The sequence below is a fragment of the Lytechinus variegatus genome, chromosome 13 (genome assembly GCF_018143015.1).
Source record: "Lytechinus variegatus isolate NC3 chromosome 13, Lvar_3.0, whole genome shotgun sequence".
Classification (NCBI taxonomy): Eukaryota; Metazoa; Echinodermata; class Echinoidea; order Temnopleuroida; family Toxopneustidae; genus Lytechinus; species Lytechinus variegatus.
In genome coordinates, this window is record NC_054752.1 from 14,519,544 (window position 1) to 14,543,987 (window position 24,444).

The window sequence follows — 24,444 nt, forward strand, 5'->3', positions numbered from 1 at the left end:
CGCGACCAAAAAAACACGTAAAAAGGATGTCTTTTTTACGATAGGGCACGTTACGTACGTAACGTGATAAGGGTGTCAAAAACACAAAAATAATGAAAAAAGGGTATCTATTTCGCAAGGAAAATTACGTGTTTAGGGTCGAATTCGCGGGGATGATAAAACAAAATTAAAATGTTTTATAAAGGATGTCCTTTTTGCCCCAACACTTCGTGTTTAGAGTCCGATTTGCGCGAGGTGTAGAAGTGGGGTCGTACTAAACCAAATAAGGTAAAGCCGATGACCGAAGGACCCGTAGCAATAAAACATTCCTGTACTTGTTTAGGGGTTCATTTCAGGGAACATTTGCCAAGAGTATCGTTTTGTTACCAATACTTGTTATGGGTAGGGTTTCACACGCCAATACTTGTTAAGGGACGCATTTTCAGAATATGGAAATTACGTGTTTAGGGTGCTTTTCGAGACCCCATGGTCGCGCATGGTATCCACTCGTGAATGGAAGTGGCCCCCCCCCCCGGGGTCTTGACGTAAAAAACAGGACAGGAACTTTCCTCCCGGACTTTCCTAGCATGTCATGCACCCAGTATATGATAATATATATATATATATTCATACCTTGGTCACTTCAGTCCACTACCGTCGGTTTCACGCTTTCGGCGATCTTCAGGCAGACTGATGGTTTGACGACTTGATTGTGTCTGCGTGCTGCGATGGGTCGTCACACCTGATTGGTTTTCTGGGAGGTCTTGGCCGGTGTCTGTGACGGCACTTTGATATTATTTCTGATCGTATGTTGAGGCACTTTTTGCTATCGGTGATAATGACGTATTTCTCTTCTAGGCAGAGATTGCAGAGCCCACTCCTTCTTAGATCAGTGTTGGACTTCTTCTCTATCCCCCACGTTAAATCAAATTTGGAATTTGCTTCCTTTAGTTTCCATATACATGATATATACTTAGAGAGTTGAGTTTCATTTGTGTATTTTTCGTGTTTCATTGATTTGATGTGATTTCTGTATCTGTCCTTGAAAGTACCCCCCGCAAGACCGTAGCATTTTTCCTCGTTTCCGATGTAAAGGCATGGTCACACCGCCCGAGCGTTGTTGGAGCGGTCGTGGAGCGGAGAGAAAAAATCATCACCCCTCGCTACAGTTCGCCATTTTCGATTTCGATTTTTTTTTTGTTTTGTTTTCGATTTTTTCCCCAATTTTGTGAGCAAAATTCGACCCTCTTTCCTTACCGCTCCACGACCGCTCCAACAACGCTCGGGCGGTGTGACCAAGCCTTTAGGGAAAACTCAATATATACGAAAGTACACACATTGGCGTAGAGTATATAGCGGTGTAACTTGGGTGCACATGCACCATTCCGCAGAAGCAGAGGAGTTGCGACCCCGGCTAGCAAATCAAAATTTGCATCCCTTCATCTGCTTTCAACATCTGATTTTCAAAACTCGTTCTACCTCCGAAGATGTGCACCCCCTATACCACTTTAAAAGTTCCACCTCCCCAGAATGTGCACCTCCCCATGCTCAAACCAGCCTACGCCCTTGTATATACCACACATCACTAAAAGCGTGCTTTCATGTAAAAATGCTCAGTTTGTGTGTCACATTCAGAGAAAAAAATACGTTATACATATTTTATGATTTGATTTATTGAGTTCCGTTCTACAATTGTACATAATAATTATGATAAACATAACAAGGTGGACGCGTCGTGGTCTAGTGGTTCTGACTCTCGCCTTTCAAACAGAGGGTCGTGGGTTCGAATCCTAGCCATGGAGTGTTTTCCTTCAGCAAAAAATTTATCCACACTGTGCTGCACTCGACCCACGTGAGGTGAATGGGTACCCGGCAGGATTACTTCCTTGAATGCACCAAGCGCCTTTAGTAGCTGGAGCTACAGCCGGGGTAATAGTGCGCCACTGAATAGGCAACTAGATAGATCGGCGCCTCATAAATGCTATGTATTATTAAGATCGAAAATACTACAAAACATAATATAATATATGTAACATAATGGATTTAAGGAACACAATTTAAAAAAATAAAGTTATCTCAGATGACATTTGTATTTAGAAGTAAAACGGGGTCTTGCATGGTCGATTTTTTTTTCATTGGATACAGTGCACTGTTAAAAACCCGTGATTTTACAGAAAAAAGAGAAGATTTTGCAGAAAGCAATAACAGAATCATTCTGTAAATTCATACAACAGGATTTTTTTTTCTGCAATTTAACAGAACAGGTCTGTTTAAAAAAGGGAAAAGGGTGTTTTATTTAAGGAAATTTGTAAGATTCCATATACAAAATACGAATATCCTGTAAGATTACACAATCTTGTAAGATTACAAGTGTTGTCGAGACTCTGCTAGAGGAACTTTTTTTATTTTAAGGAACAATAATATTTTCTAACAGTGTATGGTTCTTTCATAATTTGCAGTTCATCGCAAACCTTTGTGTTACGGAGCCCTGGAGTTGGTTTCTTTGTTGTCACTGCATACTTCTTTACTGGTTTGTCTTTTTATTAGGTATCCTCTCATATCGGCAGTGAGCACCACGAAATCACATTCACTGTCCCACAAGGCATTGCGGCTGTTCGTGACGTCATCTATTCCCTTGAGACATATGACATCATGGGCATCAGACCAAGTATAGGTTTGTACCTATTTGAAACAACTGAAAAATAAATAAAACTAAGATGCAATGCTATAAACACACAAAAAGACCACTAGTAACCCGTATTCTAAAGTCCAATTCAAAGTCAAATCTGAAGTTGCACCAGACAAGTCCGTACGGTTAAATGTCATCGTGTCATCGTAGATCTTTTTATATCTAGTTCACTTGCATAAACCTCACTCTGTGAAATCAATTCTGAGCTGAAAGATGATCGATTACTAATTGAATTCCCCTGGACAAATGTTATTGAAGTTGCGTGATTTCGATTTCCAACATGTCAATTTGGCACTAATATACACAGATGTTTTGTATTTGTGCACAATTTTTGCCTTTTGAGAGCTAAACATCAATGATGCTCTTCGAAGGGTTGCTTCGCGCGAAAATACAAAGTTATAAATTATCCTCCATTCTCTTGCACTAGCTATGTACTTCCTGCTCAAGTACATTCGCAACCAGACCGATACAACGGTTGTCTTCTCTGGCGAAGGTGCGGACGAGCTTGCTCAAGGATACCTCTACTTCTACAAGCAGCCGAGCATAGAGGCGGGGGATGAAGAGAGCAGGCGACTCCTACGAGATTTGTACATGTATGATGTCCTCAGGGCAGATCGTGTGTCTTCGGCACATGGGTAGGATATTCAGACAATATCGACTCAGAGAGGGGGTCGGGTGGAGGTGCAGAGGATCCCTTGCATGGGCGACTGAGCTGAAGATGATCCTTGTTCATAGGGACACCTTTTGTTGTGCCCCCAACACAAATATAATATTCTTCTCAGCCGCCCATGGTCCCTTGCCAGAATTTGATGAACCTGAGTCCTTAATTGGAACGAGATAGTACTTCTGGAGAATGGAGGTGTAATTTGAGATCATATGGAGACGTACCTATCGAAATATCATTGGTAGCATCTTAGTGCAACTGTTACTATAGGTCTTTTTTTTGGAGGGGGTTATAAAGTGCAAATTTGCAATTCCGGATAGCAGGGGCGGATCCATGATTTTCCAAAACCGATAGGGGCATTTTCCCGAGGAAAAATTTGACAAGCAAAAAAAAAGGTTTTCAACATAAAATAAAGATATTTCGTCCGCAAAGAAATTGACAAGCAAAAACAAAAGGTAAGCACTTTCAAAAGGAGGGGGCACACTTCTGTTTCAATTGCATTTCTACATTAAAAATTTTGATTGTGCCTCACAAAGGGTGGGGGGATAACGGGCCGGCTTTGCCCTCCTCCACCCCCCCCCCCCTTGTCCGCCAGTGCCGGACAAGTACGACTCTGCTACTCTGCACCATAACAGGGTTCAAAATTGTACCCATTGCCCAGCTCCTTTGCCATGCATGCAGTGTTGTGTTTTTCTTAGCGTGAAGGGAGAGTGCTATAAAATCACACAGAAAACACAGATCGCCTACATTCGTAATTCCGAAGCTTCGTCATTCCGAAGGTTCGGTTATTCCGAAGGTTCATATTTCCGAAGGTTCGTAATTCCGAAAGTTCGTTAATCCGAAAACGGAATAAGGTTCGTGATTCCGAAGGTTCGTTAGTCCGAAAACGAAATGAGGTTCTTAATTCTGAAGGTTCGTTAGTCCGAAAACGAAATGATTAACGAACCGTATTTCGTTTTCGGACAAACGAACCTTCGGAACGACGAACCTTATTTCGTTTTCGGATTATCGAACTTTCGTAATAACGAATCTTCGGAATAACGCCACAAATGTTCGGATTCACGAACCCTTTTACGTATTCGGATTAACGAACATCGAGGTATAGGCAATTTTACGTGTTTCGGAATTACGAACCTTCGGAATTACGAATTGTAACCAAATCAGATTTGTTATTTGTGGTTTGCACCCTATAGCCTTGAAATCCGGGTGCCCTTCCTCGACCACCTCTTCACATCGTACTACCTCTCTCTCCCTCCGGAGTTACGTCGACCGATCAACGGTATCGAAAAGTTTCTGATCCGGAAGTCCTTCGACGATGGAGATTTCCTTCCGGAAGAGATACTGTGGAGGACCAAGGAAGGGTTTACTGACGGCGTGTCTTCGGTTGAGAAGTCGTGGTATGTTATCCTCAAGGAGCACTTCGAACAACAGGTATGGTATTTTCAATGTTCTTCTTAAGATTTCGGGGCCGGTAGAAATGTAAATTCTACCTACAAATTAATCACCTGCACTGTTAAGAACCTGTGATTTTACAGAAAAGAAACAGAAGATTTTGCAAAAAGCAATAACAGAATAATTTTGTAAATTCACAAAAAAGGAATTTTCTGCAATTTAACAGAACAGGTCTGTTTAAAAAGGGGAAAAAGGTATTTTATTTAAGGAAATTTGTAAGATTCCATACACCAAATACCAATTTTCTGTAAGATTACGCAATTCTGTAAGATGTACAGCTGTTCTCCAGACTCTGCTGCAGGAACTTATTTTATTTTAAGTGTGTACAGTTTGGTCAGTCTTTGTTTGACATTTGCATTACTCTACATTTTTCGTTTACTATATTGGTCTTATTTTTGTTACTATATATCCAGATATCGTTTTCTGTCTTTAACTCTAATCCTTTTTTTGTTTTGCTCTAAAATCATATTTTTTCGTCATCATTATATATAACATGTGAACATGTGAATAAGATGAAATGATTAACATAATTGCATCAGAATTCATACAAAGAAAACAATCTAAAATGATTATTTGGATAGTAAACTAAGAATTAATCCGTAAATATTAATAATCACAAAGGAAATAGCGATGCGAAATAAAAACTTCTGACTTTTAGAAATATATCTGAATATAATACAAATAAACTTTAATAAACTATAGATAAATCTCAATTTGAACATGTTTCCCCCTTTACAATACAATTAAATCATGATGTTGAGGAAAGTACAATAAATCACAAACACACAAAAGAAAAACACACTCTCCGCCACATTTCGCCCACTAAACACCCCCCCCCCCCCTTATGATAGAGCATAAGGAGAAGGAAAAGGAAAAAAATACAAACCTAAGAAAAAATGGTAAAACAGAACATAAATTGATATTTCAGATCGAAGATCAAAGTTTCATCAGTTAACTTATACTTAATTTTCAACAAAATATAAACCAAGTAAGTATTTCGTAGCACCAATAGCTGAAAATTGCATTGGCCCTGCCGAGATCTCAATGCAGCAAATCCTTATACTGAGCAGCGCCCTCTTTGTCTTGTGTAACTATGCCCATCTTTGTACTTTTGTTTTTAATTACTATATCATGTATATATACACAGGAGATTGTTCCATCTTTTCAGTCCGTTTCTTTACTCTATTATGTATTTTTAGTTACGCTTGGCAGCTTGTGGTTTAATACCGTAAATATATTACTTGTAGTTATTGAAATTATGTTATTCAAAGTAACATCGTAGGTTAGAACACTCAATGCAAATATAAAGTAAAAATTAATTTGTTATTGTGAATTTTTATGATGGTTACACCAATGGTATTCACTTTTATTTTACTGCGTTCAGAATGAAGCTCCTGTTTAGTCTCACAGGTTTGAAAAAAGTACACCGTATTAAAGGGATGGTCCAGGCTGTATATATTTCTGTCTCAATAAATAAAGTAAAATTCACAAAGCAAAATGCTAAAAATTTGATCAAAGTCGGATAACAAAATGAAGTTATTGAATTTTAAAGATTGGCATTATTTCGGTGAAACAGTTCAAGGCATGTCTTTATGAATATTAATTAGGTGGGCGATTATGTCATATTCCCACTTGTTCTTTTGTATTTTATTATAGGAAATAAGCTTTATCCAAAATTTTTATACCAAGAACTAAAACACTTGGATTGACAACTGATTAAGTGCATTAGTTATGTATTGCCGCAACTAATGTCATCATAATGGGGACACATCATTTACACATGTATCAAAAAATGAAACATTCATAATTTCATGTAATAACATAAGAAAAAGGAAAGTGGGGGTGTGACATCATCAGCCCACCTAATGAATATTCATGACGATGTGCATTCTATTTATTAAGATATAAATATTTTCAGCCCGGAACATCCCTTTAAAGCCTCCTTATTGCTTTGTCCAGATCACAGATAATATGATGGATGAATCTCCAATTACATTTCCTTTCAACCCTCCAACAACAAAGGAGTCCTACTACTACCGAATGGTATTTGAAGAGTTCTTTCCGGGGAGAGCTAAATGGACTCCTTACATATGGATGCCTAGTTGGGTAGGTGACGTAGATCCTGCAGCTCGGGCCCTGAAACACTATGCTCATGGCGAACACGACGCTTCCAGAGGGCGCCAGTTTTGCCTTGCAGACATCCTTGGGAGTACCAATGACCATCGTGTGTAGGGGTAAAATTGAATGGACTGATGCCCCGCCGGCCGGGTGGCTAACGTAGATTCTGTGGACCTTAATTACACAGTAAAAACACTGTTTAAGATGTTATACAACGCTGTTTACTATATGAACCTCGCAGTATTTGTTTAACCGTTTAAACAATCATGTTTAATTTATTGAAGATTAGGTATCGAAAATTAAACTTTGTAGCTTAAAAGATTTTAAACGCTTGTTTAAACTTTTCAAAAACAATTACTGTAAGGTTCTTAGGTTCATATTGTAAACAGCGTTGTATAATTCTTTTTTTTACTGTGTACGCTTCAGAACTATGCTCATGGCAAACACGATACTTCCAGAGGGCTCCAAATTTGTCTTGCGGACATCCTTGAGAGTACCAATGACCATCGTGTATACGGGTAAAATTAAATGGACTGATGCCCCGCCGGGTGGCTGCCGTAGATTCTGTGGGCCTTATATGCGCTTCAGAACCATGCCCACGGCAAGCACAACACACTTTGAGAGGGTGTCAGACTGTCAGTTTTGCCTTGCGGACATCCTTGTGACTTCCATTGGTCCAGTTCCATTGGTCACGGCCGTCTTGGTTTTTTTTTTTTTTTTTTTGGTGGGGAACGAGGGAAGGTTAACATTGAATGGATTCGTTACACGTGGATACCTCTTTGGGAGGGTGTTGTAGACCCTGTAGGCCCCCCCCCAAAAAAAAAAAAAAATTCTCAATTTCTGTACATTATTTGCACTTATTTTGATTGATATTCACTGTTATTCGTTTGTGGAATTTTTTCTTCACCATTTTGATTCCAATCGTCATTGTCAAATTCGTCACTATCGTGATCCCTCTTGTGTTTTGAGCAATATATATAAGATCATGAATGTTCATGAATGCCTGCAAATTCCAATATCTGACGCCAGGGAGTCAGATAAGCAATGTACCTGTTTTTGTCTGTGTGTTCATTAAATTCTTGTTTGTTTAATATGCGAGTGTGTGTGTGTTTGTGTGTAATTGTGCATATCAAGCATTGATATTATAACGTCATTACGAATGAGCGGCACCACATAAGAATCTACAGAAAAATAAAAATTCGAATATCAGCTATGGAGGTGGAGTATGGGTGGATGGGTGCGGTACCGCCGGGCCAATGTGTTTGGGTTTGTGAATAATAGGTCATGTTTGTGGGTTAGAGAGAGAGGAGGAGAGAGAGGGGGAGCGGTCAGAGGAATTCACATTAAAATATGCAGAGAAATAAATACACAAATTGGTTTGAGAGATGAGTCGGCAATCAGTTTATTGATGAAGGGTGAGGGTAAATAGATACAATATTCCCGGACGTATTGTGTCCGAGTCCTACCCCCCTAAGATCCAAGACTGTTCGGCTTGGGCGACTCTCCTATATTAAAGGTCAAGTCCTCCTCAGAAAAATGTTTATTTGAATCAATAGAGAAAAATCAGACGAGCACAATGCTGAAAATTTCATCAAAATCGGATGTAAAATAAGAAAGTTATGACATTTCAAAGTTTCGCTTATTTTCAACAAAATAGTTATATGAACGAGCCAGCTACATCCAAATGAGAGAGTCGATGATGTCACTCACTATTTCTTTTGTTTTTTATTGTTTGAATTATACAATATTTCAATTTTTACGAATTTGACGATTAGGACCTCCTTGCCTGAAGCACAAAATGTTAAAATAATGGAATTCCACGTGTTCAGGGAGGAATGAAACTTCATTTCACATGACAATGACGAGAAAATAACAATATTTCATATTTCATATAATAAAATACAAAAGAAATAGTGAGTGAGTGATGTCATCAACTCTCTCATTTGGATGTAACTGGCTCGTTCATATTACTATTTTGTTGAAAATAAGCGAAACTTTAAAATGCCATAACTTTCTTATTTTACATCCGATTTTGATGAAATTTTCAGTGTTATGCTTGTTGATTTTTTCTCTTTTTATTCAAATCAAGTTTTTGTTGGGGTGGACTTGTCCTTTAAAGGATGAATGGAATGCTGAAGTTCGACCCCCTCCTAAATAAGCTAGGAGGGGGGGGGGGGTCAACTCGCTCATTGGACTCTAGCAGGGCAAAGCTCTCCAACAGACGGCCTTGAATGGTTTCAGGGGTTAATAGACCAGTCTGCTCCATTCAAGCCATGGCCCTACAGACCCCTCGGGACACTCCGCGGAATCAGTTCACTTTCAATTCAGATCTGCTCTCCATCATATTTTTCCGTAAATCCATGATTCCATCAAGGTTTGTACTGGGCTACTGGCTGGATTATCATGGAGCTATTTCTTATATGGACCTACTTTGAGTAGTAATAGGTCCATTGTATATTGAAGTCGTCAGCGACAGTGGAATATTTAGGGACGAAGGCTTTGTCTCTTCGCAGGTTTGAATGACCCAACAAAAAAAAAACAGATGCTCGAGACCAAAGCGTGCACAGCCTACTGCAGACCTGTATTAGCAAACAACAGGTTATGAACAGGACTTCAGGAGGAAGAGAAAGTTTCTACCGATGTATCTAGCATTGCTCTGCCTGCGCAAACAGTACACCTTTGCAATCTGGGCTTCTTACAGGTAAGTAAGAAGAATTAAAGATCCTCAAAAGTGCGTACATCTTGACTCCTTTTTGGGCCTGGCTTCTAGTTTAGAAGGCAGGACTATAGGAGTCAATTATTTTTGTGATGCTCGGTACGCACTGATGGTTTACTTTACTATTGGACGTGAAGCTCCTTATGTACGTGTAATGATGTACATTCTGTTCAGTCTGTGTCCATTGTTTGTGCTAAGTCGGGTAATCGATTTGTCTTCATCATTTTCTAGTTAAGGACCCATTGAAGTAGTGTGGGCGGGAGATGTCAGTTTAATGCGAAACAATACCAAGGAACGTTAATTACAAGCAGGTCACACAGTCCCGACACAAAGTGCCCACATTGGCTTTTTGTCAGAAGTAGTACTAGTAGTACGATTTAACGTGATTAATTTATTGCATTTGAACAACATGGTCAAAAGTGGAGAATCCGAGATCCTTCTCGGATCGGCGGACTTCAAATCAATTAATTTCGTATTGATTTAAAATGTTTATTTTATTTGTGAGGCGATATTTTGTGGATTGCTCATTATTTTCATTTTTGTTGGCCCAATATCATTGTTTGGATGGAAAGTGAACCGTCCATTCCTCTTGTCTTCGTCACAATACCAGGTGCTGATTTAAGTTTTTTATAATAATATATTTTTGAGGAACATTTTTAGTCTGTAAGTACAGACTCAAATTTAACACTTAAACCAATTATTCCATGTTAAGAGTGAAGACAATTAAGACGCACAACTCAAGCCAGTCACAGGACATCCAGGCTAAGCCCCGTAGAAATGGACTAAACCTTGTTTTTTATATATATACAATTGTATTCTTTCTTGTCATTTAGAGAGCGCTGATTTCGAACCTGATTGATGCCACACGTGCGCGTGTAACCTGGAGCATGCTCCGCAAATTGGCAAAATCTAATATGGCCTCCAAAATATGCAAATCGCACCCATCAAAATCATAAAAATTGCCCGCACATGAAAAATACATCAATTATATCTCCCAATATGCAGAACCACACAGGGCCAGTTTTCAATTACTTTCACGGGATCAAAAATTTGGAATTGTATACCAAATTATATAAAGGAAAAGAGATCAAGGAACACTTTCAGAAAGGAATTATTTGCTTACCTAAATACAACCAACCCTCTAATTTAATTCTGACAAGAGAATAGGAAATATTTCAATAGAATAAAGAGTATTCTATATAAATCTCTAATTCTAATTATATGTTTTATATAACATGGTGATTTTTCAAACAACATTTATAGCATTATTCACTGTTCACACGTATTTCTTTTATGTAAAATATCAAAGATTTGAAGGAATCAGTCTCGACTAGCACTTGTGCTACCTTCTGGTTCCTTCTTAACAACAACATTCAACCATATACGTATCTTTTTGTTCAATCGTCAATATTGGAAACTGTGACTAGGATCTTAAAAATTGTTAAAACATTTGTTTTAGGTTTATAAATGCATGTCACATTTTATGTATTCAGATTTATCGTTTGTATTCTCATTTTATCCTTTATAATGTTAGCAATTGCATCTGTATACTAGAATAGTTACGTTTGTGCTGTGATGTTAACACATTGTTATCGTTATTGATATTGTTGTTAAGTAAATAAATAAACTCAAACTCAAACATGTAGTTGTGATGCAGGGGTACGTCCCTTGCATGAGTTGTGACTCGTCAGGGGGCAGTCTACCCCCCCTTAGGTACCCTAGTGGTGGTAAATACTGTATTATGATATTTAAAGTGGTTGTCATAAGCCCCTAATATTCTATACAATATATAAAAGGGCCTAAAGGGGACAAATTATTATAATAACAACGTTTGAATTTACTTGACTATAAAACGCCAATAATTGCAAAATATCGTCTAACAATGTCTGACAACAATCACAACATGATTTCTAACGAGAAGTATATTTCCTTCGCTCTTTCGGTAATTAACGTTGTATTTTGAAATTCAAAATAGATGCAATATGCCTCGTAATATGCGAATGAAGAAACTAATTTTCACATGAGTAAGAATCATAAAATGAATGTAATTGTGATCTACAAATATTTTCTGAAAACATGTTGTCTAGCGAAATATATCATTTCTTTTGTCATGCATAAGATAAATGATGTATCGCGAAATGCAAAATATCCCCTACTCTCACTGGCTAGTGAATCTAGTCTCACTTCTCCAGACTCTCCGTTGTGCACTATACTCAAATTATGAGAACCAAGGCCGGGTTTGTGCCTGCAGACTAGAACATTTTCGTTAGTCAAAAATTGGACGATATGTAAGGGATTTCTCTTACAACAAATAGTCGCAGCTCGCAGGAAAGGGTTCACACAGACATGATAGAAGCAGTTGCTCAAAATTTCCCGTCGTATCCAACACCCTACAGCTCGCTTTAAAAAATGGAGTCGTTTCAAACAAGGGAGGTAATTACTTCTAATAAGAGTATACAAAAGAAAGCTAAGGAGCGCTACATAAAATAGGGTATTTTATTCTCCGGAAAGAAACGGGGGCGGGCCACTTACATGCCATCCTCTTTGATGAAGGGGGGGGGGTCCCCTGGACCTGGGATCTGCGCCTGGTGTCGTTTTTTTATTTGGTTTACTTTGGAGAACACTGTCTGGCACGTAATACGAGACATTGACCTCGCGGCAGTATTCATGGTAATCAAATGAGTATCTATGGAAACGGGGTTTCTGAACTCCAAGAAATCTTTCAAGGAAAACTTTACACCATACCCCCATGTCTGGCCGGGTAGTAATATGGGACGTCACCACTAGCGTACCTACGGGGGGCAGAGGGGGCAGTCACAATCCATACAAGGGACGTGATGTGGTCAAAATTACCGAGAAAATTTGTCAATGTCAAAACAATTCCTAGTAGATTTTAAATAATAATTTGGTTGATTGTGACCTTTTTTTCGGTTGGACACATTTTCAACCAAGAGAATGGCAATTTCTACCCACCCCCTTTTTTATTTATTTTTGGGGGGTTGGTGTAATTTTTGCGATGTCGTTTCTGAACTTACCCCCAATATCATTTTTATATAAGATGAAAAAAAACACAAATAGAACTGCGAAATTCTTAAGTCGTTATTGAATGTCGAGGAGCCTATAGATTTTTTTTCGGAGGGTACTAAAGTTAGCAATAAAATGGACATGAAATCAGCTTATTATAATATTTGATATAATGATTTTTGTGGCTCTGTGTACCGACTTCTTCCTAAAATCAAATTTCTTTTGAAATAATGTCGTGTAAGACTGTAAGAGATATTCACGAACTAAAACTTATAAGAATTCACTTGACTCTGTGTGCCAACTTTTCCTGAAATGTTTCTTTTGAAATGATTTCATGTAAGACTTAAAGAAGTTAAAGCTCGTCTAAAGCAGGTAGCGATGGTCAATAATTTTAGGTTCCATTCATGACATTTGCTCTGGCGACTATTGCTCCGCTGTAAATTCCACGAACTAATTGATTTGCCAACTTCAACCCTGGATTTAACACTACAACCTATTCTAATAACCCAAACCCTAAACCTAAAATAAAATCCTTTTGGAAGCCAAACCTTTATATTGAAATGAAGCCCGGAGCAATCGTCGCAGGAGCAAATGTCGTGTCGCCGTAATTTGAATTATACCTGGATATCATCCAACATTCCAATAGTACGAAGAAAATCTGATGATTCTTTTTAAGTTTTTTAAATTTTATTTCTTCCTCTTTCAAATCGATAAGTTTACAATCACAATTCATATAAATCAGATTTTGAACATGACTTATCAGTATCAATGAGATTACAATTTTTCGAAATTATTACAATGAAGTTAACTGCTCAAAAATATTTTGCTTCCATAATAATGTGAAAGCAGAGGGGGGAATCATATCAATCGACAAAAAATCAGACTTTGTGAAAAGGTGTCTTTTTTCCCTGAATAGAATCAAAATAATCTCTTTTGCATAATTGTACAAGAATTTAAAAAAATAAACGCTAAGTAGAGGAAGGTTATTAGCCTAAAAAAGCGTCCCTACACACTCATAACCTTACCTCCCACACCCCCTCCCCCTCATCTCTCCCTGATGATTAGAATTCGAATTTGACTACTAGCGACCTCTCTTCTAGCCCTCTGAGCACATAATTTACAAATTCAAAATTGGAAATTGGAAAGCTACAGAGATAGGATTATGGAGTTGTCAGTCCATTATATGCTTTAAAAGAGGTTTTAAGTAAACAAGAAAAATACACAGGTAATTTATTATCATAAATCATTCACACAATCTGAATTAACAGCAGTACCCCCCCCCCCAAAAAAAATAATAATAATATTAATAATAAAATAAAAATAAATAAATATATAAATAAATAAATAAATAAATAAATGAATAAATAAATAAGTAAATAAATAAATAAATAGATAGATAAATAAATAAACAAATAAATAAATAGGGGGTGCTTCGTGGTCTAGTGGTTCTGACTCTTGCCTTTCAAACAGAGGGTCTTGGGTTCGAATCCTAGCCATGGCGTGTTTTCCTTCAGCAAGAAATTTATCCACAATGTGCTGCACTCGACCCAGGTGAGGTAAATGGGTACCGGCAGGAAGTAATTCCTCAAAAGCTGTGCGCACCAGAATCGGTAGACTAGCATAGCCAGGGTAATATAGGAGCGCCTAGACCACGCAGCAAGGTGGATACGTGCGCTGTACCAAGCTTCTTGGCTATACAAATCCTGAATTATTATACAGATCCTGTTATTATACAAAATGAATAAAATATAATGAAATGAAATAAAATAAATGAATTTTTAAAAAGGTGCAGCATTACCACAATTTCCATCAATTCAAGGGTATATTAAAAAAGAACATGACCTTAATAACGTCATATTTCAATAAACAGCAGTCACTCCTGTTAAGATTTGACAAATAGTATTACATACTTGTGCACGTTCACTATACCTTATTGTTAATTGGGCGTTTTATGTTCATTGAAGCAGCAATCTGTGAAGTTTATGCCCTGTCATGAAAAACATAATAGTTGGCTGCCTGAGATCCACCCCCCACCCTGATGGCAAAAAAGCAGGGATCGTAATTATGACCCATGAATTAGAATATCCATATTTTGTAAGAAAGGGAGATATCTAAGAACTGAAGGGCTTAGAATCCTGGCCACTTCGGACGTCGTAAAAATATCTTTTTAGAAAAGGTGGGACTTCCCCAAACTTATTTGAAAATACTATTTTCTGAACCATTTTAGTGTTTCCTTAAAAAAAATAGCGTGTCGGGCAAAATTTATAAAAGTTGCGAGCAAACATTTCGACATATGTATTACAAAACTCCGATTTTGTGATAGATTTTGACATGATATTCAGAAAATAATTCCATATTTTGCCCTTCTCTCTCTCTTTGTTTTTTCAGTTGGTAGTGAAAAATGTGGGGTGCACCCCCCCCCCATATCTGTGCGTAAGTGATGCGGGTGGGCTACTCAGCGCCGCTACATTTCTTATAGTACAGTGACATGGTTAACTAGTTTAGGGCAAGTTTGTGACCTTGTATTTCCCACTCATCAAAAATATCTTCCTGTCATTCTGCTATCAACCTGAATGAAGTTTGAACCATCAAGCCATATAGAACATGCTTAAAGGGATGAATGAACTTTTTTTTAAAAGTAGAGTAAACAAAAAGAGGTGTATAATCAACAATACGAGGACTTTTTCTTAAATGAAATATAAATTATTACCTTTCTAAAAAAAAGAAAAGAAATAAAAAAACGACATCAAATCAAGATCTCCGTACACCCCGCCTGAGTGCACTGACCATCAGGTATGGTCAGTTACAATATTACAATAGTAAAATCATCCGTACATCTTGATACAAGAGATCTCATATGTATCGATTTTGCAGATGAATAATTATGGAATATTAAGTTGCACTTCTCAGACCTATTACCCCCTCCCCATTTTTCTTCCACTTTTCACTGCTTGAAAATAGGCATAGGAGGTAGTCTACCCTTTCCTATTGTAGCAATACGAATTCTCTACACAGAAACTAAACAGGTAGATAAACAAGTAAATATATATACAAGAAATAAAGTTATATAAGTTTATCACAAAAATACCTCTATACTAGTAAAGCACATGCATGCAACATTCATTGGCTATATCGCCCATTCTCTTTCTTAGGGTAGAGGGTGGAAGCCCGGGGGCACTTCCATTAACGAGTGGATAGCATAATCGACCACGGGGTCTCGAAAAGCACCCTGAACACGTATTTTCCATATTCTGAAAATGCATCACTTAACGAGTATTGGCGTATGAAACCCTACCCTTAACAAGTATTGAAAACAAAACGATATACCCAGAAGCGGATTTAGAGGGGGTGTTGCAACCCCCCCCCCCACACAGACACACACCAAAAAAAAAACCTGGGGACCTTTTTTTTTAATCTTATTTTTTTTTAAACTAGTAATTTTATTCTATTCTATTTCTATGTATTTATTTCATTCATTATTATTATTTTTTTTTTTTTTTTTGGGGGGGAGGGGGGGGGGGGGGTTTCGGCGAACAAATGTCACAGAGTCCCTTGCCCCCCCCCATCAGCTTTTTTGAGGACACGGGCCACCGCCGAAGTGACAAGCTAAGCCAGCGTTGCCGATTCTCATCCCCAAAATCCCCACATTAAAAAAAAAAAAATGGGGGGATTGTTGATATTTGAATGAAATTTTTCAGTGAGTATCAGTGACAAGCTGTTCATAATAAAGGTATTAGGCTAACAGTGCTTATTCCAACGTCCCCAATTCTTTGTATCTGTGTTGTTAACTGGCCTTACATTGCAGGAAAATGCAACTTAATTTTACAAATTTTCATGGGGGTTAATTTGGCAACGACATGTATACCAAAAATAGTGGTGTTTTAGATGCAAGAAAACGCCATTTTCACACACAGATTTTCAAAAATTTTCCCTTCTGTGGGAGGGAGACAGTCCGGGACACCCCCTGCAACACCCTCCCCCCTCGCTCGCTCCGCTCGCTTGGACTCGGTCGCTACGCTTCCTCGCTCCCCACCCCCCCCCCCTTTTTAAAGAGCTGGATCCGCCCCTGATACCATTGGCAAGTATTCCTTGAATTGACCCCTAATCAAGTACAGCGATATTTCCCCGGGGGGCCACTTCCATTCACGAGTGGATACCATGCGCGACCATGGGGTCTCGAAAAGCACCCTAAACACGTAATTTCCATATTCTGAAAATGCACCCCTTAACAAGTATTGGCATGTGAAACACTACCCTTAACAAGTATTGGAAACAAAACGATACTCTTGGCAAATATTCCCTGAAATGAACCCCTAAACAAGTACAGGAATGTTTTATTGTTACGGGTCCTTCGGTCGTCGGCTTTACCTTATTTGGTTTAGTACGACCTCACCTTCTACACCTCGCGCAAATAGGACTCTAAACACGTAGTATTGGGGCAAAAGGACATCCTTTATAAAACATTTTAATTTTGTTTTATCATCCCCGCAAATTCGACCCTAAACACGTAATTTTCCTAGCGAAATAGATACCCTTTTTTCATTATTTTTGTGTTTTTGACACTCTTATCACGTTACGTACGTAACGTGCCCTATCGTGAAAAGGACATCCTTTTTACGTGTTTTTTTGGTCGCGCATGGTATCCACTCGTCAATGTAAGTGGCCCCCCCGGGGATATTTCAATTGTTATATCACGGACGTCTGTTAAGGCCCTAAACCGCAAATTGCACCTAAACCGCAAATCGCCGCCTAAGCTTGTAGAAAAAAAGTATTTTTGAAACGAAGGACCTTGGATGAGTGGTTTCACTCCCCTGGTAACATTTAGTATTAAAGTTTGAAAATTTTTGAAAATAAGCTACTATTACTCCTACTACTACCACTACTACTACTACTACTCCTACTACTACTACTAAAACTACTACTACTACTACTCTTACTGCTACTACTACTTCTACTACTACTACTACTACTACTACTACTACTACTACTACTACTCCTACTCCTACTACTACTCCTACTACTACTACTACTACTACTACTAAAACTACTACTACTACTACTACTACTCTTACTGCTACTACTACTTCTACTACTGCTACTCCTACTACTACTACTCCTACTCCTACTACTACTCCTACTACTACTACTACTACTACTAAAACTACTACTACTACTACTCTTACTGCTACTACTACTTCTATTACTGCTACTCCTACTCCTACTACTACTACTACTATTTCGTACTGATTATGACTATAATAATATGAGTACATGGCTTCATTACCCTCGTAACATTTTGTATTAAAGTTTTAAAAAGATTATAATAAATATTTAAAAAATTATTTATAGCGATTCTTTCTTTATTTTCCGCCTTTCATTTCTTCCCTTTTCCTTTTCCTTTGCTTAAACCTACAGGCGTTAGATTATACTAGGGGATAATTAGGGATACACAAAAAAAACACCAAAAAAAAACACAAAAAAACGGCACTATGTACAGCCCAAGTTGCCCAACTCCCACCATAACCAAGAGTCCAAAACCAACAAACAAGAAGAACAATAATGATAGCCTTTTAGGGCCCCATGGGAGACCAACTTTATGTTGAATGAGCACCCTGGTAAAATATTTAAATAAATAAACAAATAAATAAATACGTGTATCAACAAAGGGATCAACAACAACATTTCTCATAAAAATGAGATCAGCGCCCTAGTTCTAATTCCTCACTCTTCAACCTCTATCCTTCTGCGATTTATGTTTGCCGCCCTCTGTGTTCACGCCTCTTACGCGCACACGGTATATTAACAAGGACCGTGTGCGCGTAAGAGGCGTGAACACTACTACTACTACTACTCTTACTGCTACTACTACTACTACTACTACTACTACTACTACTACTAAAACTACTACTACGACTACTACTACTAGTAGTAGTAGTAGTAGTAGGAGTAGTAGTAGGAGTAGGAGTAGTAGTAGTAGTAGGAGTAGCAGTATAGTAGAAGTAGTAGTAGCAGTAAGAGTAGTAGTAGTAGTTTTAGTAGTAGTAGTAGGAGTAGTAGTAGGAGTAGTAGTAGTAGTAGTAGTAGTAGGAGTAGGAGTATAGTAGAAGTAGTAGTAGCAGTAAGAGTAGTAGTAGTAGTAGTAGTTTTAGTAGTAGTAGTAGGAGTAGTAGTAGGAGTAGTAGTAGTAGTAGTAGTAGTAGTAGTAGTAGTAGTAGTAGTAGGAGTAGGAGTAGTAGTAGTAGTAGTAGTAGTAGTAGTAGTAGTTTTAGTAGTAGTAGTAGTAGGAGTAGTAGTAGGAGTAGGAGTAGTAGTAGTAGTAGTAGTAGTAGTAGTTTTAGTAGTAGTATAGTAGGAGTAGTAGTAGGAGTAGTAGTAGGAGTAGGAGTAGTAGTAGTAGTAGTTTTAGTAGTAGTATAGTAGGAGTAGTAGTAGGAGTAGCAGTAGGAGTAGGAGTAGTAGTAGTAGTAGTAGTAGTAGTAGTAGTTTTAGTAGTAGTATAGTAGGAGTAGTAGTAGGAGTAGTAGTAGTAGTAGTAGTAGTAGGAGTAGCAGTATAGTAGAAGTAGTAGTAGCAGTAAGAGTAGTAGTAGTAGTTTTAGTAGTAGTAGTAGTAGTAGTAGTAGTAGCAGTAAGAGTAGTAGTAGCAGTAAGAGTAGTAGTAGTAGTTTTAGTAGTAGTAGTTTTAGTAGTAGTAGTAGTAGTAGTAGTAGGAGTAGTAGTAGGAGTAGGAGTAGGAGTAGTAGTAGCAGTAAGAGTAGTAGTAGTTTTAGTAGTAGTAGTAGTAGTAGTAGTAGTAGTAGTAGTAGTAGGAGTAGTAGTAGGAGTAGGAGGAGTAGTAGTAGTAGTAGTAGTAGTAGTAGTAGTAGTAGTAGTAGTAGTAGGAGTAGCAGTAGTAGAAGTAGTAGTAGCAGTAAGAGTAGTAGTAGTAGTAGTTTTAGTAGTAGTAGTAGTAGTAGTAGTAGTAGTAGTAGTAGTAGTAGTAGTAGTAGTAGTAGTAGGAGTAGTAGTAGGAGTAGGAGGAGTAGTAGTAGGAGTAGTAGTAGTAGTAGTAGGAGTAGCAGTAGTAGAAGTAGTAGTAGCAGTAAGAGTAGTAGTAGTAGCAGTAAGAGTAGTAGTAGTAGCAGTAAGAGTAGTAGTAGTAGTAGTAGTAGTAGTAGTAGTAGGAGTAGTAGGAGGAGTAGGAGTAGTAGTAGTAGTAGTAGTAGTAGTATAGGAGTAGGAGTAGTAGTAGTAGTAGTAGTGGTAGTAGTAGTAGTAATAGTAGCTTATTTTCAAAAATTTTCAAACTTTAATACTAAATGTTACCAGGGGAGTGAAACCACTCATCCAAGGTCCTTCGTTTCAAAAATACTTTTTTTCTACAAGCTTAGGCGGCGATTTGCGGTTTAGGTGCAATTTGCGGTTTAGGGCCTTAACAGACGTCGGCCGTCGGTTTTAAATAAACCCATGTAGGTGGGTTGGGATGGTGGGGCTGTAGTACAGCCCCACCTCCCACAGTCCTCGCGCAAATCTTACTCTGAACACATGGTGTTGACCCTTGGGGCAAAAAGTGCATCCTTTATGAAACATTTTATTCTTAATTTTGTATACCCTCGCAAATTTGACCCTAAACATGTCGCCTTCCTCGCGAAAATATATACCCTTTTTTCATTATTTTAGTGATTTTGACACCCTTATTACGTTACGTAACGTGCCCTATCTTGAAAAAGACATCCTTTTTACGTGTTTTTTTTTTTGGGGGGGGGGGTCGCGCATGGTATCCACTCGTCAATGTAAGTGCCCCCACCCCTCCCCCTCCCGGGTGGAAGGGGCACATGAAATAGGAGACTGTGACGTAATAAATGTCTTCTTTTCCTGCTTTTATCACCAGGCGACATGCTTGATAACAGCGAATTGGGTAAACTTTTCAGCCAACAGAACTTCGCATGTCTAAGACGGAAACTGCTATTCTTTAAATATTGATTAGCTTGAGTCTGAAAGCCATGTTATTGTCTTGGTCTGGTCTTCAGTGATTCAACACCGAATAGTGTTTTAGTGCACGCTACCGTCTAATGCATGGTAAATCTATCTTACGTTGACAAGGAATGAAGCTGTATAGTGATATTCATGATCTTCGGAGCATGCCGTAGAATGGGAACATGGAAAATGAGCTATAAAGTTTGACTGTCTTGTCAGAGTTTCATGTTTCAGTCGTCTAGATTCTTTCATCCTGTATGTGATCATTATACATTTTCGGTTGTGCGAGACGTCTGCGATCTACCGTCTGTACAGCCTATCGAGCTATCGCAGCTGGCAAACTGTAGGTACATATAGATCTTTATAATAATGACACGAGCTCTCTTGGAGGAACGTTTTCGGAACGCTGAAGAACGTTCACCAGATGTAATGGGATAGGTAAGCAACATATAAATTACATTCATTTTAAAATCATATTAAAGCAGTATTAAATTAAACTAAGCAGCGAAATGTTTGAATATAAATATATAAGCCTATATATATAATATATATATATATATATGTGTGTATATGTATACATATTTATGACAGATCTTCGGAACGCTAAAGGACTTAGTAATTATATATTTCTTGGCGCATAAGTCTTGAATTGTTTTCGTGACTTGATCACTGAAGTTTTATCCATTCACTAACTGCGCTTCAAGATGTTCCGCATGTGCTGACAAAATATGTTGTGTGTTGGTGCGCAGTCGAAAATCAATTAATAGTTTCCGTTACATTATGATCTATCCATTTCCAAATTACACGCACATGCTAGCGCGATTCCGAGCATTTTTTCTCCATCATGTCCATAAATATCCCAGTGTATACACTGGGATAAGATTATATCATTGAATTTAAACTGAATCAAATTAATCAGTTTTATACTTAACAATTTTGAACGATTTGCCATTATATGGTGATTTGTGAAACTCATTGATACAATGTCGTTGTTATTACTATTATCATAACAATCATGTGTTATAATGATCATCATTCCATCATTAGCGAGGGTCAACTTTAGATCATTACCATTGTAAAAATCAGTACGACGATAACTATCAATTGCATTTCATTTAAATTGCATTACGAGTTTCTTCCATAACCGTACCATTTATACCCGTCTTGGTCCAGTTTACGTAAAATGTGTTAAAATAATCCTCCTCTTTCTGGATCAGAATGTATTGCAATTAATTTAACAAACAACATCGCCTCCTCTGGGTAGCCTACACAAGAATGAATTCTACACTTTATTAATGCCACTCAGCTGCTCTGTCATGTCAGTTGATCAAGTTTATTGTTTAGAATAACAATAGATTTCTTACTCCCCCACTTTTTTTTACGAAAGCCTTCCACATTCGTCATTATAAGCACAATAATGAAATCATGTATCTATGTTGATTTACTCACAAATGAGTCAATGAATCATGAAAAGAATCTAAGTTAATATTATTTTCATTTTTCATCTAAACCTTGGGTTGATTCAGTGGCGCAACAAGCCAATCAAAACAAATGAGAGGAGGGCATATGGTGTATGGGGCGTACTTTTTACAAATTCGCAAACGAAGCGAGGATTTGGTCCCTTTTTTTACTAAAAATCAAATATCGGAATAGATTTTAAAAGCCTGAGTATCTGAAAATTATATCCTATTTCACAATTTTACCTTTTATGGTTATTTTCTTTTCTCCTTGTTTTTTTTCTCGGTCGTGGAACTTTTCGGAGGGCAGTACCCCCCCCCCTCCTCCCAAAAGTGAGGTACATGAGGCAATAAGAACAACGAATCGGATTTGAATGCCACTGGAAGTTGTGATCATAACACCTGATGAAAGCTACGACAATCGTGCGATTTGATTGGTTGGGAGCAAATTTTTAAAGAATCTCAGAATTCGTTACTGAAACCGATTTTTTAAACAGGTTGCAGAGGGTGACAAGAATGTTTCTCTTTATCCCTTCTTGACACGTCTTCGCGGTCTTGCCTTGAAAGCCGAGAGCGGAATTGATCCTTCAAATTAAAGGTCTTTGTTTGAAGAGAGTGCACTTTTTAGTTTCTTTTTGGCAAGTCAAACAAAAAAGTACTTTTAGCAGACGCGACGGAGGTCAAGGGTAAGATCACTGACATGGCGGATGAATATCCGAGAGCGGTGATTGCCTATCATTTTTTTTTATTTTGGAGTAAGTGTACACTCCTGCCAGTGGCGGATCCAGGATTTATTAGGGAGGAGGAGGCACAAAAGGAAAAGGGGGTCCACTTTTTCTTCAAAAAGTTTGACAGGAAGTCGGACAAGAAAACGAGTAAAAAAAGGTTAAAGGCCCGACTCCTTTTGAACAACCCAAGTCCATTAATTCATTGACATTAACCCAAATCATACAGCTCCCTCGACGAAATGTATAATTTTCTATTTATTAGAATTTCACCCTGGGGTGCCCCCTCCAAAAAAAAATGAAGTCATCCCAGAGGTTAAATATTAAAAGATATTAAACAAATGTCACATTTGAATGTTTTCACAGACCAATGGCGCTAAACGATTACCTTTCTTTATCAGCAGCAGTAGCAGCAACAAAAGCAAAAATTACCCAGATTATACTCGACAGCTGTGCTTTTTATAATTTCCAGAGGCATTAGTTTTTTTTTTTTAATGCACCACCACTTCTGGGAAACTACTTAATCCTACAGTAAATTCGAATCTAAATTTATTATGATTCTATTTCGTATTACCCTTTGGGTATATTTTGTATCAAAATTGGTGTCATGATTGTTGAAAATGCACAGAGTACATTGTGAGGTCATAGCTAATTTAGCTATGATTTCCACTCTTCTTTTGTACCCCACCCCAGCCTCTACCCCTCTCTCTACACCCGTTCGGAATTCCTGATCACAATATAACCTTGGTAGTTGAACGAAACAAATTCTTACAAAATCGTCTGTTTTTCTTCCAAACACCACCACTTTAAGTTCCAAGCCTCCACAAATACCCCCTTCATACAAAAAAGGTGTCAAGTTGTTTCGTAAGTGGTGGATCTTTACAAGTGAAATTCAATATTTTATGTTTTCTCTGCGTGACATGGTCAATTGAAAGCACGCAATGCAGAATCACCGCCAAAGTTCTCGATCGCATTCCGTGAAATTGATGCCTGTCAATTACTTTTGTTGTCAGGTAATCGGTGCTATGGTTATGATGATGATTGGCAAAAAAATATGTAACAGTATTTCAATTCACGTTTCGTGTAAGAGAATGAATGTCTTACCCCGGATACCCCCTGCATTTTGCTTTAATCTGAAAAATCGTATATATTTTTTTTTTTACAAAAATCACTTTTGAAAATAAGGACAAATAAGCAGGATTATGGTCACCATGAACATTGATGCCATCATTGTTTTTTGTTGTTGTTGATTTTGATTTGCAGTTCACAATCACCCATAAGCATTCATTTCTGTGTTTGTTGTGCATTATGTGTTTTATAAAGTCATTTATTAATTTTCCAAGCCTCAAACCACAATGAAACCTCAATTCATCCGTGAGTATAAAGTTGGATGAATATGTCACGATTCAAAATATTTGACCGAATTTCAAAGTTGGTATATTTTCATGTAAATATCACATGATATTCATATATTTTTGTTTGAAGTTGATCTTATTGGCCCGTATTCTGAAGTCAGGTTTAACTTAGACCATGGTCTAACTCTGTGCAAAAATGATGGGAAGCTATAAGTGTCATTTTTTTTATTAAGTGGTATGTCTCTTATGTTTACTGTGCTCTTTCCTGATTCATCGATGGTGAAGACAAACATCTATTTATACTTCCTCC

General features: G+C 37.8%; 1 protein-coding gene and 1 pseudogene across 1 annotated transcript in view; both read left to right on the top strand.

Moving 5' to 3' along the window:
- LOC121426791 (asparagine synthetase [glutamine-hydrolyzing]-like) overlaps positions 1-7,979 on the top strand; it is an 18,722-nt gene extending 10,743 nt beyond the window's left edge. The window contains exons 7-10 of the mRNA XM_041623192.1: positions 2,527-2,653; positions 3,096-3,303; positions 4,526-4,763; positions 6,744-7,979. Of these exons, the coding sequence (XP_041479126.1) occupies positions 2,527-2,653; positions 3,096-3,303; positions 4,526-4,763; positions 6,744-7,016 (846 nt within the window). The 3' untranslated portion in view covers positions 7,017-7,979. The remainder of the gene's footprint in view (positions 1-2,526; positions 2,654-3,095; positions 3,304-4,525; positions 4,764-6,743) is intronic.
- A 1,108-nt stretch (positions 7,980-9,087) lies between these two features.
- Positions 9,088-24,444, top strand: part of LOC121426303 — a 46,079-nt pseudogene continuing 30,722 nt past the window's right edge.